This window comes from Chelonoidis abingdonii, chromosome 17 (genome assembly GCF_003597395.2).
Source record: "Chelonoidis abingdonii isolate Lonesome George chromosome 17, CheloAbing_2.0, whole genome shotgun sequence".
In the NCBI taxonomy this organism is placed as follows: domain Eukaryota; kingdom Metazoa; phylum Chordata; order Testudines; family Testudinidae; genus Chelonoidis; species Chelonoidis abingdonii.
In genome coordinates this window covers 33,562,926-33,583,303 of record NC_133785.1, presented here as the reverse complement: position 1 = coordinate 33,583,303, position 20,378 = coordinate 33,562,926, and the positions used below count along the sequence as shown (strand labels likewise).

The 20,378-nt window shown below is 40.2% G+C and overlaps 1 protein-coding gene across 4 annotated transcripts in view; it reads right to left on the bottom strand.

Moving 5' to 3' along the window:
• The window catches only part of SUCLG2 (succinate-CoA ligase GDP-forming subunit beta), a 241,769-nt gene that overhangs the window by 97,461 nt on the left and 123,930 nt on the right, over positions 1-20,378 (bottom strand). For all 4 annotated transcript variants that reach the window (XM_075073392.1, XM_075073391.1, XM_075073393.1 and 1 more), the window contains exons 3-7: positions 16,919-17,018; positions 16,696-16,786; positions 4,962-5,114; positions 3,869-3,958; positions 209-305 (exon numbers count right to left, since the gene is read on the bottom strand). In XM_075073392.1, coding sequence (XP_074929493.1) covers positions 209-305; positions 3,869-3,958; positions 4,962-5,114; positions 16,696-16,786; positions 16,919-17,018 — 531 coding nt within the window. The remainder of the gene's footprint in view (positions 1-208; positions 306-3,868; positions 3,959-4,961; positions 5,115-16,695; positions 16,787-16,918; positions 17,019-20,378) is intronic.

Below are 20,378 nucleotides of genomic sequence, written 5' to 3'. Positions count from 1 at the left end.
GCAACATGTAGACACTGATACTTTCAGTATTTAGATGACAAAGAAGCTATTGCCATGTTAAAATCTATCATGGGAACATTTATGAATATTGCTTAAATTAAATTACATACTGAAATTAATGCAAAGCTGCTATTGCTTTCCATGCAATTTAATGTATAGTTTGCATAAAGAAAGAATTATAATATATTCATTTTCTTTTATGTCTTACCTTGTCCTTCTGGAGTTTCACCAAATGGATTCACTTCAACCTGAGTAGCATCAATTTTCAGGAAAAGATTGTACAGCTTCTTAATTTGATCTGCTGCCTAAATTTGATCACGTGATTTGTAAGTAGCATGCACAAAAAGGCAACAGTAAACCTTTACATCTATTTTTAGTATCTCAAATTACATGAAATCTCAAGTCCAGTAGAAGATTACAGCTGCTCTCAGTTACAGAATTATAGCAATTTTTCATTCAAATGGAGTTTTACCTTACCAAAAATATTAAGAATAAAGCCTAAGAGTTTTGATAAACATTTTGTAAATGCTATCTTCATAGTATACAAACTGGGGATTTTCAGTAAAATGAACAGCATCATTAATATAAACAAGCTTAATTTAAGCACAAAAGTTTTTGAGTTCATAATGAATATATTTTCTCCCATATACTGATATTCCAGTTAAGTAATTATGTTAATGAGTCTAAATTCAGAAACTGAGAAGCAATGTGGATTTGACGAGTGCAGATTAATTGCTGAATCTGTTTAGAAAAAATATGAATCTCCCTCCTACATCAAAATGCAACTTTTCCCTGTAGAAACAACAACTGAAAGATTGGGTTTGTTTATCTAAAAGTCGGTCTCTCCTGCTCCCCACTGCTGTTCTTTGCCCCCTCCTCTCTCTCTGCGGCTGTGGGTGGGTGGGGCTAATCGTGACATAACATTAAGTCCCCAACCACTGTTTTCCTCTGCCTTCCCCTATTAACAGGTCAGCTAAGTAAACCAACCTTTCCACCTGCAACAAATTTGCATATTGCAACTCTATTGGTTGCAATGAGGTAGCAGAAACCCCAAAAACCGCACACTCCAAAGCTTTTTTTCTTGGTCAGTGGTTCAGTTAATCAAAAACTCAAACCAAAACATTTGGGATCTTTCGGAAAGTAAGGAAGGGAACCAAATTAAAAACCAAACTTGCTTTTATTTTGCTTCTGCCTTTATGAAAAACCCCACTACTACTGTTGGACAGTTATCTCAAAATACTACAGTCGTGTAACATTGAAGGAATGGTTGTGCTTATACATCTATAGTGTACCAGTACCAACTTCCAGGTTTCTAAACTTATTTAATATGGAGATATACCTATCTCACAGAACCGGAAGGGACCTGAAAGGTCATTGAGTCCAGTCCCCTGCCTTCACAGCAGGACCAAGTACCATCAGGTTTTTGCCCCAGATCCCTAAACGGCCCCTCAAGGACTGAACTCACAACCCTGGGTTTAGCAGGCCAGTGCTCAAACCACTGAGTGGGCCATTCCCAAGCAGTTTGTTACCTGTGTTTAATATTTGAGCTATTATCTGTCTCAGTTTTAATTGGACACAGAAATATGTAACCTGTTTCCTAACTGGATGATGGCATAATTATTAGAATGAGATTTCTGGTGTGAATGCTCATCTTTGAATTAAACATTTACTTCTCACAAATATGTGCATAAAATTCAGTTTCTACAATCGTTTCTGCCAATAAACTTGCTCAGTCAAAAATCTACAGAAAATGAATTCAAAAGGCTCATGAACACAGCCAATGCAAATTCCATTCTGAGACATTTGCCAAGCTCTAATTGTGTGTGTTCTGTGTGCACATATATATGCACTTTCTTCGGGACTACACCAAATGGGACAAATCCTGCTCTCAATTCTATGGATGACTCTCCCAAGGAATTGCGCCCTTGTGACTGAGACATTAATAGTAGTAGACATTAAATCCATATAAATAAAAAAAATACAATTTGCAAGCAAACTAATATACGATTACAACAATTAAAATAGGAGATAATGTAACATTAACTACACCTCGACTTCGATACAACGCTGTCCTTGGGAGCCAAAAAATCTTACCGCGTTATAGGTGAAACCACGTTATATCGAACTTTCTTTGATCCACCGGAGCATGCAGCCCCGCCCCTCACCTCCGGAGCACTGCTTACTGCATTATATCCAAATTCATGTTATATCGGGTCACGTTATATTGGGGTAGAGGTGTACTAGAAATTCATTATTGCATCCGAATTTAGCCATGCTCTTGTTTTTAAGGTATCAGCAAGCAAGTCTATAAAATTGGGATGACAGTCTCACGCCCACTCCGAGCCCTTTATAACAAGGAAAAAGGGCAGGAACAGTATAAGGGAGCTCTAAAAGCCTGGTATCGGGGCAGGAGTCCCCAGCACAGGTACTGAGTGTAGACAACAGCTCTACGGCTACTTCCTCCAAGCTCTGGTGTAGAGGGCATGCCAGGGCAGGCAGAGCATCCTGGGGATGAGGCTGCTACCTGCAGAGTTAAGGAGAGTCCGGGCAGCACTGTGGGCCATAAGGCAGCTGTAAGTTGTACGGCAGCCCAGAATCAAGAGGGCACAAAGGTGCTTAAAGCCACCATAGCTCCCTGCCCCCTAGGCTACAAGTTCTGTGCTGAGACCCTAAGGGTATGGTCTACACAACAATTAAATACGTGTGGCTGGTCTGGGTCAGCTGACTCGGACTTGGAGGGCTCAGGCTATGGGCTGTAAACTTGCAGGGTAGATGTTCAGGCTGGGACAGGAGCCTGGGCTCCAAGCCTCACTCCCATCACTGGGTTTCACAGTCCGGGCTCCAGCCCAAACCCAAAACATCTACACTGCTATTTTTAGCCCTGGGCTCTGAGACTGGGTGCATCGGTCTTTCTGAGGTGTAGACGGACCTTTAGAGGAGCAACACAGAATCATACCCTAGAAGTAGTTGCTATTCAGATGCATCTTTTTATTTACTGATCTATTTATTCCATTTACATACTTCTTAAATCCCATTGAAGAGGTTATTGCACATGGAAAGAAACGTACACAATAGTTCAGTTTAACAGTCCCAGCATTGTTGTCATAATTAAGTACCAGAACTTTGCAAGGGTTGAAAGGTTTGAGATAATCATTCGTTCTCACTGAAGATACTGCTAAATCTTCAAATGTGCGTTAATCAACTTAATGATTATGCATTTGTTAATTGCACAGTTGGGATGGAAAATAATTAGAAGTGCTGTATTAAAAATGCAAAGATTCTACAGAAAAGGCATTTTGACATTATGGGGGAAAGTATGAAGAAAGAGCTTATGATTGCTGTTTTTTACACCCAGTAACATTAACCCAAATACAGCTGTTTCCTATCTACAAAGTGATTCACTCCAGCACTGTATCTTGTGATATTATGTACTCTATAGAATTCTTGGCATAAAACAGAGATAAGTGCTGATGCATTGAAAATTCTACCCTCAGAATCCTCTCAGCAAACTGGCGGTCTTTATTTGATTGTGTCTCAGACTTTAAAAAAGTAAAACATTCTTCTGCTATACAAAACACCTATTTGTTGATTCTTGTCATATTGCATTTGAGATATTAAGGACCTGATCCAGCAAAGGGATCCATGTAGGCAATGGAACTCACAAGATCAAGGACTGAACCTATTTGATTTCAGGAACAATAATTTTTTTGTTAGCATCCATACCTGCATCTAAAATAGGCAACACCTGTTATGAGAGAGGTTCAATTTATTAAGATATAATAAAGCCTCTCAGAACCAATCACTTAGCAGAACTGGCAGCTCCACCCCCTTTGTCTGAAGACAACTGAACCCTTCCCTGTCAAGTTACCTGCTGTTGCAAAGGTCCTTTGAATCCTAAATTTTCTGCCATCTGCAATGCTTGGTTGTCCTTTACACCTTCAAAAATATCTATTTCCTCCTGTTACAATAAAGTACACAAAAATAATTAAGGTATTCAATCTGAGTAGAGATTTATAACTTGAAAAGAAAAATGCTTAGTATATATTTGCAAATTAGTAATTAAAGTATGGCAGTTTGCCAAAGTTCTCGGAGATTCAGGCTATAGCAGCTGCCTATAGGGTATGTTATAATTATCACACCATCTATAAAACAGTCCTTCCAAAAAACTATATAATTCTTCAGGGTGGCATGCTGACAAGACAATCTGACACGTGTTTTCATTTTTAATTACTGTACAGATGGCGTTGATGAATATTTAGGCTGTTAATTTTTATGACATCTTCTGGAAAATCTCCAAGACAGTGGAATTGCTGCCCAGTAATATTACTAAGTTTATATAATTTCAAAAATGTGCATTAAATATTTTTGCTTTTTCCCCCCACATAATTATACATGTCTGTATCAATTATTTTCCCAAATGAATAGCTTATCTACTCATTATCAAGCCATAGAAACATTATAAATACTAGAATGCATTACTCATCATTCAGCAGTGAGTACATGTCAACAGTGACAACACAGAGGTATCTGAGGTACAAGACTTAAATCTATACTGAGAGGAGGAAATAATTGATAACGTCCGCCTTTGAAATTAAGCATAGGGTTTTTTTAATTGGTAATCACGGTATTGACCCTAAGCCTGTCTGAACTAGCCTAACCACGCTTGCCAATTAGTTAAAGTGAAACATGAAAGAGACTAAGACATATTTAGGAAAATGTTTCATATACAGGTGATTTTTAACATATGAAGTTTAGTACAATTGCCTCACTAAGACTTTGCCTAGATTAGGAAAAGAGGTCTAGGTTTAACACAAGGAGGTGCTGAACCTTCTTCATCTCCCAGGATGAGGTCCCTATTTCATTACACGAAATTTTTATTTATTGTAACATCTTTCTGCAGAGGAAATTTTTTTCATTTGGAAATCTGATTACAATTTGAATCTGAAATGTTATTTTGATACCTTAAAGATAAGTTCCGGGCTAGAAGCCGCCACTTCTTCTATGTCAACACCCCCCTGTGGACTGCCAACCATAACAGGTCCATTGCAAGCTCTGTCCATCAAAATTGCAAAGTAGGTTTCCCTTGAAATATCCAATGCTTCTGCAACCATCACCTAAAAATTAACATGGGGGGAAAAAACCAATCTTTTTAATTGGTATATCTTGGCTGGTGAGATTTAACCATAATATTTTTCATTTGTTGTGGTGTCTGGGAGTACTAAATGTCATAAAATCCAAAGAGCAATTATAAATCAGAAGAAATGGATAAAATTTTACACCATTGTGAACTGCTAGCAGAGAATATAGTGACTCATATTTCAACACAGTCTTAAAGCAGCTGCATTTTTATGTTACAGGCACCAGATACTTCATTAGCCTTTTTCTTCTTGAATTTCTCAATTCCTACATCCAATAGCCATTTACATACGAATATATAATAATAATTGTAAATTAGGGTCCCAATCATCCCTTCTAAACAAAAACCCAAAGCAGAGGATGACAACTGCTAGGGAGAATCTCAGCATTTCGTCTCCATTCTTTCATGATTCTAGCATTTAAGCAGGGGATGGGCGAGTACGTATAGCTTGCTAACCCTGTGGAGCTTAGGGATCCTGAGAGAAATAAGACAGCAGCCCTGCAGATTTCAGAGCAGCAGAATAAGCCTTAGTTGCTCTGTGCTGCCCACTGGAAGTGCTGCTTCCCAAGAAGATGGTCTGCTATTGATGGCCCAGGCGACATCTCCAAGGAGGATAGAAGGTCCAAGAGGAGGAGTTAAGGTTGTTTGCTATGACATTAACTCCAGTACAGATTTACACCTAGCAATCCACCATGTCCCAAGGAGAGGACAGCTCTCAAACTCTCTCTTCTTCTACTATAAAGGATCCCAAAGACACATGGAACGAAACTGTAAAGTATGCCTCCATATCATGGAGCTGCAACTCCTCCCCCTTTACACCCCTCACAACAGATCCCCATACTTTTGCTCCCCTTCACCAGCATAAATGGAGGAACACACTCATGTCTATCTATGATCTACAGTTTAGTTTCCAAGGAAGTACGAACTTTACATTACACCTGTGTGCACTGACCAGCAGTAGGACCTAAAACAAAACACTGCTACTGTAAATTAATTATAACTATTGATCTCACGAATGAAAAAAAATGCCAGAGACATGGTAAGTGTCCATTTTAACTATGCTCACTTTTCCATCTGGATTGTTGGTCATCAGACCTACTACCTAGAGGGAGGGATAGCTCAGTGGTTTCAGCATTGGCCTGCTAAATCCAGGGTTGTGAGTTCAATCCTTGAGGGGGCCATTTGGGGATTGGTCCTGCTTTGAGCAGGGGGTTGGACTAGATGATCTCCTGAGGTCCCTTCCAACCATAATAATCTATGATTCTAATAGCAATGACCGATGTAAGGCAACACTAACCAGAAGGAAGTTGTTAAGGATGGACTTCCTGTCAGCCATTTAAGAGACTACACACACTTGCCACGTTACTCCCCAAAATAACTCATTTTGGCACAAGGATATCAAATTACTTTAAATATTCATTTTAAATAACTTCACTGTATTACTATTAGAGGTGCTGTTAGTTAACATGATAGGTGCCAGACTGACAAGCCCAGGACCGGAGCTCTCGCTCTGTAAAAGTACACCAAGCATGGTAGCAATGTACCATTCTCTACCTCAACCCTGAGGGTGCTTCTCTACCTCAATGCTTCTCTACCTCAACCCTGAAGTCCAGGGAACATCCCTGGGGCAGAGTGATTCACTCTCCAGTTCCATTTACTCTCTAGATTCTCTACTGACACAACCACCAAGGGTGGCAATGAGCCACATCAAATTGGTGGTGACGACCCTAATGTGGACACCCTTTCAACTGAAACTATAGAAAGCAGCAACTCAGTTCACTAAGTAGTCTAAGAAACAAGTATCAGATGAGAACGACTTACTGATGTGGTTTCAGAGTAGCAGCTGTGTTAGTCTGTATCCACAAAAAGAACAGGAGTACTTGTGGCACCTTAGAGACTATCACATTTATTTGAGCATAAGTTTTCATGGGCTACAGCCCACTTTATCAGATGCATGCAGTAGAAAATACAGTAGGAAGATATATATATATATATACATACTCTAATAAGAGTGATCAGTTAAGGTGAGCTATTACCAGCAGGAGAGAAAAAAAACTTTTTGGTGTGGTAATCAAAATGGTCCATTTGCAAAAGTTGACAAGAAGGTGTGAGGAACATTGGGGGAGGGGGGAATAAACATGGGGAAATAGTTTTACTTTGTGTAATGACCCATCCACTCCCAGTCTTTATGCAAGCCTAATTTAATGGGTCTATTTTGCAAATTAATTCCAATTCAGTAGTCTCTCATTGGAGTCTGTTTTTGAAGTTCTTTTTGTTGTAATATTGCGACTGGGAGATTGAAGTGTTCTCCGACTGGTTTTTGAATGTTATAATTCTTGATGTCTGATTTGTGTCCATTTAACATATAACATTCAAAAACCAGTTGGGTCATTACACAAAGTAAAACTATTTCCCCATGTTTATTCCCCACCCACACACACATTGTTCCTCACACCTTCTTATCTCTAAGGTGCCATAAGTACTCTTGTTCTTTTTACTGATCTGGGCTGCTTATAAATCAATGGTTTTAAATAGTCATCTTAGATTACGGCTTTGTGTATACCATTATTCATGAAGTATCCATTATTTAATGAATGAAATACACAGTCAGATTTACTGCTGGTGTAACTTTGTTGAAATCAAATCATAGCCACATCTGTTTAAACGTAAGGCTCCTGGTGTCTAACAGTAGGGTGTATTCTATTGAACAATGCTTCCTTGGATTCCAAGGTTCCATGACTATAAATGAGAAAAAAACTTTGCCAATTTATTTGATATTCTACTAAATGAGTATATGAGGAAGAATGCACTTACCTTATGCCAGTCCATACTTCTTAAGAGAAAAGGAAAAAATGAGAAACAAGAAATTAAATAAAGTTCCTCTCTATCAACTGGGCAGAAGGGAGGGAAGATGCTATTTGTTTATGGACCTTTGACTGAGAAGACATTTTCATCCTTACAATAATTTTGCTTCCTTTTCCCTCTCCCTGGCTTTCTTCACAGAACATCTGGAGAGCTAAAGGAACAGTTCAGACAAGCTACTCTTCAAAAGCAGACTAAAGAAAACTAGAGTGAAAGGAAGCCAATAACAAATAATATAGAAAACTATTTTATTTTGTAAAGGTTTTTTAAGTCAAGGCTGCTATAGAGGGAAATGAAAAGCCAGTATTCCGAGCGTAGGTCATTTACCTGTCACTATTGTTAATGTAACAAGCATGGATATGAAAAATGGGCTTGGTTTGTTGCAGTTAGAACTTTAACCTGCATCAGTATATTTGAAATAGTTGAGTCAGTTGCTCTATTGATAGGTCAAGCAAAACCACTCATCAAAAGACACCTGAAATTTTGGCATCAGAAACTCTTATCTGTGTTCTTCAGACAAAGTTCCCATAGCACAAAGGAAAAGGGAAAAATGTTAATGGAAATGTTACTAAAATACTGCTAAGTGATATGACTGAGAGCTAAAGGTGGGATTTTCAAAGGGCACTCAGGGAGTTAGGACTCCAGATCCTATTAAATTTAAATTAGAGTTCAGTGTCCAATTCCCTTTGGCTTCCAGCCTCAGTCAATGGTGGTTAGAAGACCATACAAAAAACATGGATTCTTTAAATCAAAACAATCAAAAACCCTAACCTAAAAATGTTAACCTCTATAACTTCAGAAATAAAAAACACAGTAATCTACCTTATGCAACTGTTGTTCTTTGATGCATTGCTCATGTCCATTCCATTCTAGGTGTGTGCACACCCACATGCAGAGTTGTTGGAGACTTTGGCCTTAGAGGTATCTGTAGGGTCAGCTGTAGCGCCCTTTGGAGTGTTGCATTCACGCGTTGGTATGTTAGGCGCCGCTGGCCCTAGACCATCTCAGTTCCTTCTTGTCGGAAACTCCGACAGAGGGGCAGGAAGGTGGGCAATGGAATGGACGTGAGCAACATCTCGAAGAACACCAGTTATGAAAGGTAGGTAACCATTTTTTCTTCAAGTGCTTGCTCATGTCAATTCCATCCTAGGTGACTCACAAGCAGTATTCCTGTAGATGGGCTACGAGTTCATGGTTGTGCAGCTTGCAACACTGCTCTACTAAAGCCAGCATCGTCCTGGACTTGCTGGGTAAGCGTGTAGTGAGACGTGAATGTGTGAACAGATGACCGAGAACTGCATCTCAAAACCACTGCTGAAGTGACCACCCTCGCCGCCAAATCAGCTGCATCCCAAGACCATTTGGAGGGAGCACCATGTCGCTGTAGTACCTGCCTCAACAAGAATTTGGGGCCATCCTCTCCACCTCTAGGCCTAAGTTTGTGGCCACCCTTTGGAGCAGGGCTTGGTGCTCCTTAAAATTGTCCAGTGGGTTAGCGTGAGAGGGCCCTGCAACAACCTCAACTGGAGAGGATGAGGACAACTGGACCACCAGGGCAGGGCCCAGGGCTTCATCCTTCATGCAGGAAGGAGGTTTTGGAGTGTGGGCACTCGTTCCTCCACCCCAGCATCCGATTGTGCTTTGCACACCAATCCTGGTGCCACTCATGCTGTCTGTTACTTTTTTGAAGCAGCTCCCAAAGATTGAGGTGAAGGAGCCATCAGCATAACCAACACACTCCAGGCACTCCAGTAGGGTCACTGCGCTGGCCACTGGCCCTGCTGTCAGGACGGCATTGTGGAGGTGGATGTAGCCTCAGGTGCCCAATCACGCCAGTGCTATCTCCGCGAGGGGCTGTACTCCCTTTCTGTGCTGAAGGAATCCCCTTCTGGTGACCATGGTGGGCTGAATCTAGTGGCTAACCATCACCGTGGATGAACGGTGCCTTAAATAAGCAGATCAGTGCCGGGAGCAGGGGGGAATCAGTCCTGCACTGGGGAATGTTCCCACAGTCTCGGTGCCAATGACCTAGGTCAGGGAGACAGTTGGTGGGAGGGTGACCAGTGCCAGCCATACGGTAACCAGCATCTCAAACTGGGTGAACCTCGTCGAGAGGGCCAAAACCAGGGGCATGGTGACTGTGATCTGAAGTGGTGAACCAGCAATAAAGGTTGATGTGGAGATCTAGGGCATGGCAACGGAGAGCGCTGCCTTGGCTCCAGGGACCAGCGGCATTCACTCACCTTCTAGGAGGATACTATGACTGGCTTGCCCTCATAGAGAGTCTTTGCTGGGGCCACTGCAACGTGTGGTGCCGACTGCGCTACGAGAGTCCTTTGCTCTCTGAGCACTGGAAGGGCCTGGGAAAGTGGTGGCTCCACCAAGAGCCTGGGACCCCTACTGCTCCCTGGAGTCAGTGGCAGATCCTTCGGGGGGCTAGAAGGCCTCAGGGGGAGACACTCCTATTTGGTTCCAGGGTGGGCAGGCAGCCTGAACACGGCCCTTTACCTGATGCCTCTTGGTCTTTCTTGTTTGGTGCTAGGTCACGCTTCTTAGATTTCTTCTTGGGCACCAGTAAAGGGGAGCAGTGCCAGGTAGAACCTGATGTTGAGGGTATACTACACACAAAGGCTGAAGTACTGGGAGCTGAGTCCATCTGGGACGGCCCCAAGGCTGGACGGAGAGCAGCCTCCATGAGGAGGGCCCTCAAACGGATGTCACACTCCTTCTGTGTTCTGGGACAAAAGCTCTTACAGATGCAACACTTTTCTTTAACATGTGATTCCCTTAAGCACCTCAGGCAGCTGCTATGGGGGTCACTAACAGGCATAGGCCTGTTACAGTAAGCGCAGGACTTAAAACCTGGAGACTGGTGCATGTCTCACCTTGGGCAAAGTCCCCGCCAGGACCCTAGCTTATAACTACAGTACTTGACTACTTCACTAGCTAATTACTATCAACAAAACTATTTACAAAGCACTAAATCTGAAAGCAAAGGAGAACCTGCTAACCACTTGCTAGGCAAGGGAAAGAGACACTCCAACAAACCGCCAGGGGTGGTAAGAAGGAACTGACAGGGTGTAGGGCTGGCGGCGCCTAATATACCAACGCATGAGTGTGGCACTCCAGAAGGTGTCACAGCCAACCCTATGGATACTGCTAAGGTAAAAATCTCCAACAACTGTGCACGTGGGCGCGCACACACCTAGAATGGAATCGACATGAGCAAGCACTCGAAGAACCACCTTGAGTTGTTCAAGATGATAACTGACAGGTACAGAATTATCTTTTTTTCAGGTAAAAATTCTAATTTCCTCCATAGATCAGTGTAGAATACCTTGCAATTTCTTGCAGGTAGAATAGGATTACAGCAAAGGGAAGAATTATGTAAGAGGAGAAAAAGGTACCTTATCTTTAAAAGTCCCATCTTGGTAAGAAACAAGTGTCAGTCATGTAATCCTTGGTATAAAAATGCAAACAGAAGTCTGCAGTGTCAGAGACTGCCCATTTCTTATTAATGAGGGACATATGCCAATGGTTAATCAGGAATCCCTTCATTAGTTCTTCCTTCCTTTTTGGACAATAAAAAGATGGAAAAAGTGAGGTAATGGAAGAAGGGAGCAGGAAGAAAGGAAAAAGTAAATAAGGAAGTGTTTTTTACTCCTTCTCACTACACAAGAACTAGGGGTCACCAAATGAAATTAATAAGCAGCAGGTTTAAAAGAAACAAAAGTAAGTATTTCTTCATACAATACACAGCCAACATGTGGAACTCTCTGCCAGAGGATGTTATGAAGGCCATGACTATAACAGGGTTCAAAAAAGAACTAGATAAGTTCACAGAGGATAGGTCCATCAATAGCTATTAGCCAGGATGGGCAGGGATGGTGTCCCTAACCTCTGTTTGTCAGAAGCTGGGAACAGACAACAGGGGATGGATCACTTGATGATTATCTGTTCCGTTCACTCCCTCTGGGGCACCTGGCACTGGCCAATGTCAGGAGACAAGATACTGGGATAAATGGCCGTTCTTATGTTACGAGATGCCTAAGTCCAAATACCTTAGTAATATTCCTGAATTGATGAGGAAGCTCTCCCAGCAAAATCACTGATAAATCAGGCTCCTCATCCAGTTCCACCTAAGGCTTGGAAGACTGTCATCATTCATTGACCAGCCACATCAAAGGGGCTATGACACATCAGTGGATGAAAGGAAAGAGTGGACTAGTGGCTACTGTCTCTAATGGTCAGCAACTCTTTCAGTCTCCCCTAAGGAAATTGTCATCAGAGTCTATCTGCTTTGAAGTGAATGACTTGGTCTTCACGGTACAGTTCACTCCTACATTTAGACTCCCACTGTGTAACATTTCTCACCCACCTTCAGTGAGAAAGGGGCAGTAGTTTGTATCTGCAATGTCATCTAAGTCAGGTGGGGCAAGAGACAGAGAATTCGGAAGATAAGGTAAGAAAAGAAGTGCCAGTCCTTCACACGTAATTCAACTTGGGCTTTTACCTGGTGTTCACGTGACGTAACCAACTGACTCCATCATTCCAGGCCAATGCTCCAGGAAACATAGAATTTGGGTTTTTTTTCCCCTCATATTGTTCTGCTTTGCTTATGATGAAAAGTATGAACATTCATTATCCTATTTTCCACAGCAGTTTTATTTAAAAAATATCCTGGGAAAGCCGTTATTATAAAGCCACCTTGATAATTTCATATTTTCCTGCTTTAACATTTAGCCTTCTAACAATCTGCCTGTAAGTTAAATGTCTAATTTCACATGGAAATCTAAAATGGCCCTTTGATACTGAATCGTATATTAGAAATGTTAATTCTCTTATTGCTTGGAGACAAGGCACAGATATCAGGTTCTCTAAGTTGTCATGATAAGCAGAAGACTGCCTGTCCAGATAACCAGACACTCCAAAATCCAGGGTGCCATAAGAGGATTTTATGTAAACTCACAAAATAGCTGCCAAGTTCTAAAGGAGCCAAGGGGACTTCTGTTTATTTAAGAAGTTTCAATTTTAAGATGCACAGCCATGTTTTAAATACTAGTGTAGGGACATAAGCAGAAAGAGACAGTTCTACATTTGAGAACTCAATTTTGGATAACAAACTGTACTTTCTACATGACTATTCTCCCGGTAGAATGTTTTTGACCTTTAAGATTTATCCTTAAAAATGAAGTACAATATTGCTATCTCCTAGAACTCCTGCTCATGCTTTTCATCACTAACACCTGCTGATGCTGACAATGAAATCACACCTGTTGTCCAGATGCATTGTGCAACTTTAAGTTCCATCACCTGTGTGGAGGTGTTCGAAATCACCACCTGAGAAGTAAGGTCACAAGTGTCTGTGTTGCAAATTTGCAAGATTTGTCCAAATCCACTTCGCAACAAATAGCTATTTTTATTTTGTTGCCAGGACCTGAGCAATTTATCCTATCAGTGTGAATGGTGATGCTGGTGTATTCAAGAAGTTTTCCACCAGCATTAAGAAACATATCCTCACCATTGTGTCTTAGACAAAAATGAAGATATAAGGTCCTGTTTACATGGCAGAGTTTTACCATGTCCATATCAATATAACGCCCTGTTAAACACTTACTCAGAAACAAGAGTGGGGATTTTTTAGGTTAGCCCAAATGCTTTTCGATAAGATAAGAATGTCTTTCCTTACTAACTTGTAATTTACTTTAACAAAATTATAGGACAAGACTTCTTATATTCCTGTTGCAGTAAATAAAAATGCCTACTATCTCCTGAATCTCCATTGACATAACTAAATGCAGAGGTTACTGAAGGCACTCTCCTCTACTCAAACAGCTACCTTTTATTTTTGTCTCTAAGATCTACAAGACATTTTCTGTGCATGAAAATTTCTATATGTTAACTGTTATCCTGGAGTTACAAAATTCATTTAGCTATCACATACAACGATGAAATTCTATCCTGCAACAAAGATTGTGGAGCCTGGTACTACAGTGTGACACTAATACTCTGAATGACTTGTAATTTGTGTAAATTGCAACTAGTTCCAAGATGCTAACAAGAGCAGAGTCTACCTAGAAAGAAAAGGTTGTTCCCACACACACACCATGCTACATATCTTTTAAGAGGAGTCAATAGCTTTTCACAAAAACACTTCTGTTGAATTAGAGAGAGATGCATCATTATAAAGGTCTACGTTTTCTCCAAAATCTATTAAGTAATGAGGGCATAGCCGTCTAGTTACCATTATTTACTTTTCATATTTGTATTCACTTAGTATAAAGTAGGGCTAGTGTGTTTGCTTGGCAATCTCATAAAACCTAGATAAATCATTACTATTATAAAATGCTTTTACAAAATGTACAGTAAACTGGTTATTGCAGTACAATTCAAGAAAACTTGTGCATGTGATGCAGATGGAGAATATGCCAATTTGCTGAAATGCCCCAAAACTCTGCAATGGTAAACATTTTACATTTAGAACAAAATGACTACCTATGATGAGAAACACAAAATATGTGGGCTATCAATCCCTTACTACTGCACAACCTAGCAGACAACAACAAAATGAACATGCACATAAGAAATCCTAGATCCACATTAAAATGCTTTTATATGTACTGTAATATGTTTCCACATATACTTGCTGGACAGCAAAAATACACTTATTCTATTCTATATACATACTTACACTGTGCTAATCATTGTAGTATCTGAGCACCTGATGTTCTTCCTCGTAGAGACTTTAAGGTCAGAAGAGACCATGATCACCTAGTCTGACCACCTAAAAAACCTCACCAACCCATTCCTATAATATTCCCCTAACCTCTGATTGAGTTACTGAAGTTCTCAAATAACGATTTAAAGACTTCACATTTTGCTGAGAATCCACCATTTATACTACTTTAAACCTGCAAGTGACCCACGCCCCATGCCTCAGAGAAAGGCGAAAAAACCCATCTCTCATATGGATACGGTCTCCAGTCAGCTACAATAATTTGTAATAATCATTACACTGAATTTAGCTTTTTCTCTCTTCACAGAACCATTGCACAGATTGATTTTCTTTGATTCATTCATTGCTGGATTTTTTTCTTTATTATAATCTCTCTGGCTTGATATCTGAACAACATCGTTTAGGTGAGGTTGGTTATATAAGCTACATAGTATTCTCTGTCTTCCCTGGTTGGATGAGAATATCTTATGATTATTTTATCTGGTATGAATTTTCATGGAAAGCAAAACACAAAAGGAACACTATTTAAAGAAATGACGATTTTCTTTAAAAAGACAATCAAATATTCATGGAAATTTTTTGCACTATTCATCCAAATCTAGTCACTATGTTTCCATGATATACTCTATCCTCTTGCTCCTGACACTATATATTTACAGAAGCCATGTGTTGGAGGGCAGAAAAGAAGCTACAAGTAATACATCTTATCTTTACACTACATACTGTATAGAGCTTTTTGGAAATCAATTATGTAAGAGCATCTTCCTACTCTCTCTACTAAATTAAGTTAGTGTACTTTCATTTGAATAATCCATTCTGAAAATATAGACCTTTCATTTTCTGTTGATTTCCACTGAAAATTAGAAGTCTGTTTTGTAGATTTGACCATTTAAACGAATGTGCAATCTTCTAATCAGATTATGCGGGGGGGGGGGGGGCTGGGAGGGACATGACAAATCTTCCTCTGCTGGAGTATTTCAAGCAGTTCAGTTAGCACAGAAAGGAATAAGACTAAGGCGTTTACAGAGGAAGAGAGCTTTCACCACACAATATTCTGAGAACAGCTGTAAGCTGAGAAATGTCTCTCTTGTGTTTATCATCAGAGTTTCTGAGAGGTAGCAGTAATTTTTGTTTCTTCTTTGTACTATTTAAAATTAAACTTCTATCAGGAACTATAATAGTCTGCTTTTCTTCTTCCCAGGAGATATTGCTAAAGACACACAACAGAACGTTCCTCAAACACTTAACAAAAAGCATCTCTTCAGCTACATGTCCTCTTTCTCTGTCATTGCCAAGACACTGGCAGTCCATTAGCAACTACTTATTTTTTTCTTCTACTCATGCCAAAAAAGTTTGCATAACATGCTGTCTCCTGGCATCAAATAGACAGCATAGCTCTTCATTATATGCCCTCTCTCAACAAAGCAAAGTTAGAGACAAAAAATCAGAAAATTTCCAGTAGCAGCCTTACTTATTCGATTTAATTTCATTACAGGATTTAATTGAAGGGTGAAAGTCAAAAAAAGCCTGGCCTGAATGTTTCTCTTACTTAGACCAATAGTTAAAGGACATGACCACCCCACAAAAAAAGGTACTTTTGGCATCCTAGAAAAAGCAATTACCCCAAATGAGAAAATGTAATATTTCTCCTTTTGAAGTCACCTATCAAAAGGCGTATTTCTGCTACAGCGATCAGGTTAGAATTTGCTAGGCATTCACTTCATCATACACAGCCAAATGAAGTGTATGTCCTGGCCAATTTCAAAATATTCAGTGGTGAAAAAACATTTAAAAAGAAGCAAAGATAACATTTTCCTTTGTCACATTAATAGGATCCAATCAATCAGGCATTTCAATAAAAAAGGAATGGAAAACACAATGGCACACACTACAGCACGTTAGTTTGCAGTTGCAACTGAATAACCTTCAATTTTTAAGGAAAAGGAAAACAAAATCTTACTTTCTTAACTTTAACGCCATCCTTTGGAGTTTGCTTTGTTGCGAGATTGTACCCAATCATCTGTTCAGCAAGCTGCCCAACAACCTTAGGGCTACAAAAGAAGGGAAAAAGTCAATTTACTAACATGTATTAAAGATATTTTGAACAATTAAAACAGCCGTTGCAAATATCTCAATACTATCAGTAGCATATTACTCACGTCTTTCGAATTTTAGAGACTTACTCTTTAGTTAGATGGACCCCTCCTTTCAATCCACTATTGAAAACACCTTTTCCTCTCCCTCCAGCTAGGATTTGAGCCTTTAGAACGATTTCTGTTGCCTCTGTAAGAGAAAAAAAATACATTGCTGTGCTATTAAATGTCATTTATTGATCCATAGCAACTATTAACCTATTTCAAAAAGCAAGTAGTACAGAACTGGCAGAACATATTTAAAAACAAACTTACTAAAATTCAAAACTGCTAGATAGTCTTACAGAGAAGTCAGTTTTGTTTATAATACAACACACCAAAAAAGTGTTAAAGAACATCCACTAGTTACCCATTAGCTGGCTAAATATGCTGATATTTAGACAAAGCATTGTCAATAATAATGTATAACCTACATAATCCCTGTAACTTGCATAGTTTGACTGCCTAGTTTTTAGAATTGTTTTTAATACCTGGACCACAGCATATGTCTTTTGAGTGGTCACATGTGCACAGGCAAATGTTTACGGAGAGAGTGTAAATCTCAGCCCCTGATTGAAGCCCAAACAACAGGGATGTGGATATGGGGATGCAAGGAAGAATCCAATCTCCAAGGGCAGGCTGGAGAGGGAGCAGCTGGTACATCAATCCCTAGATCCAGTGGCCAAGCCAGTGCCCTTTTCCCTGGTCTCCAGCTCCCCACTTCACAGTGGAGTAGGGAAGGTCCAGCTTTGCTGTGAACAAGGGACACAGAATGCCCTGGGTATTAATCTGTATGTGTCTCTCTGACCCCTGTGCAACAAAAACAGCACAGTTCTGGGGCCTTGCACACCCTCTTCAGCCCTGGGTGACGTTCACCTGCAATAAAATACCCTGGGCAGAGGTAAATGGCTACTCCAGCTTCACTCTACCCCTCCACTCTCTGTGTGGCCTTGTACAGAGAAGCAGCTGCTCTTATCTCACTCCGCCTCCTTCCCCTACAAAGCCTGTGCACAGGGAAACAGTCCAGCCCAGCATCATGCCCAGAGCGTAACAGCTGCTCTCCTAGAAGGTGCTATGTGCACAGAGACCATTCTGGTCTTATTTTCCAGACTGTTCTCCTTGCCTCGTGGCGACTGGCCAAGGAGCTTGGAGGGTTGTTGCCTGGTGAGTGGAGTTGTGAGGGAGCAGCTGGGCTGCGATACTTAGCAGGCAGCGAAGGTGCGACACTCTCCTTCCCCAAGCCAGGCTGAACCCTGTGGGAAGTGGGGGGTAAGACATCTAAATTGATTGAACCTCAAGGAGGGGAGGTGCAAAACCCCTGAGGAAGGAGGTCTGAGACTTCCAAACTGGGAGCATGTTTGTCTCATCCACTTGTTATGTCTTCTCTTTCAGGCTGTAAACTTCTGAGGCAGGATCTCTTGTTTACTAGGTTTGCACAGTGCATATTACAATCAGGTCCAGCATGGTTGGACTCTTTAGTGACTAATGCAACGTAAATGTTAAATAATAATTGTCAAGGTTCCTTCTCCACTCTGAACTTTAGGGTACAGATGTGGGGACCTGCATGCACACTTCTAAGCTTAATTACTAGCTTAGATCTGGTATCACTGCCACCACCCCAAGGACCCCCTTTTTTCCTGCGTAGTCTTGAGGGACTTCACCAATTCCCTGGTGAACACAGATCCAAACCCCTTGGATCTTAAAACAAGGAGAAATTAACCATCTTCCCTCCTTTCCCCCCACCAATCCCTGGTGAGTCCAGATCCAATCCCTTTAGATCTAAAAAACAAGGAAAAATCAATTAAGTATTAAGAAAAAAGGCTTTTAATTAAAGAAAAGAAAGGTAAAAGAAAACCCTCTGGGAGAGATTAGCATACCAGTTACTCTCACAGACAACAGATTCAAAACACAGAGGATGTTCCCCTGGGCACAAATTTAGTTACACAAAAAAATACCCAAATACCCAATTTGATTCTACCTCTAATTGCATAAGACAGGTTACAAAGAAATAAACATAAACCTATTTATTCCTTTCTAAAACTTACTACTCTGATAAGAGGCTGGTTCCTTGATCTTTTTCCATCCGGCTGAAACTGAAACTCTAAAACAAAGGAAAAACTTCCCTCCTTCCTTTTGAAACATCTTGTTCCCCCATTGGTTCCTCTGGTCAGGTATTAGCTAGGCTAGATGAACTTTTTAACCCTTTACAGGTAAAAGAAGCATTAACCCTTAACCATCTGTTTATGACAATAATAATTATGGGGGGAGGAATTTACCCAAATGAACCCAACAGGACTTTGCACTGCAACTCCACTGAAACCTCATACACTCATTCTCCTAAACTACTCCTTTCTCGTCCGCATGGAAAAGCTGAAAGCTCACAAATTAACTACATCAGCCAAAGAAGGAAGCAAGTTTCAGATTTGAGACACCCCACAGCATCCCGGATCCAACCTCAAAAAATGTCCTGCCCCTAGCACTCCCCATTTTTTTGGACACTGTTTCTTTATAGGTTAACACGCAGGGTCCAAAAAATGTTATATTAATGATTATTAGTCTCAGTTTTTCACAGCTAACAGGATGCCCCCACATGTGCTTTGAAAAGATGAGGTCTAGATATTAATGCACTATAAAGCATTATCTGGAAAATGCTCATGTTTAAAACTGTTTCATGTTTTGTTCTTATGGGATCTGATGCAATTCCTGTTGAAGTTTATGGAAGGCTTTGACTTCAATGGGAGTTGGATGGAAGTCATTAACTAATGCACATATTTTGTGTATGTAGTATTTGCTCAGTCACTATAGTTGACACTATTTACCTGAACATTTAACCACAAGTATAAATACGCAGTAAAAACTCAACTTTTAGGTTCCTATTACAAATAAATATTTTTCAGAGATTGCTAAATGTAGTGTTGATAGGGAAGTGATTTCTGGCAATGACCACACACACACATACTATATCATTTCATAATTCTAATGCGATAAAGTCCAGATTTAGGGTTAGATTCTAGACTGAGGTTGGGACAATCATCAGGAAAGAAAAATAAAAAACAACATTTTAGTATTAAGACTAAAACACACAAGTTTTTTCACACAGCTAGTAAAAGTAGCACTCCAAAGGATCTGATTTTCAAGCTTCTCAGGACAAAATCCCCATGCTAATCCATCCAGTAACGTTTGGCATATATCATTCTGACACTTAAAAATATTTTCCTTGAAAATACTTCATGCATTTCAACATATTCGTGTTCCCAGGTCTCCTATTATTCATAACACTGCAAGGCAGATAACAAGGAAATTTAAATGCAACAAAGTTTTATATCAGTGTTTTCTAAGCATACAAATTATTAAGATGAATTAAACTATAAATCATTTTCCAACCCACAGTAGCAAAATCTAAAATCACATGGCTGCTATGACAAAACATCGAAGTTGGCATTGTTAATGGACACTACAAGCATTTAATTAGATTAGTTTTAGTCACTAACCATCCTGACAATGAAAGCTT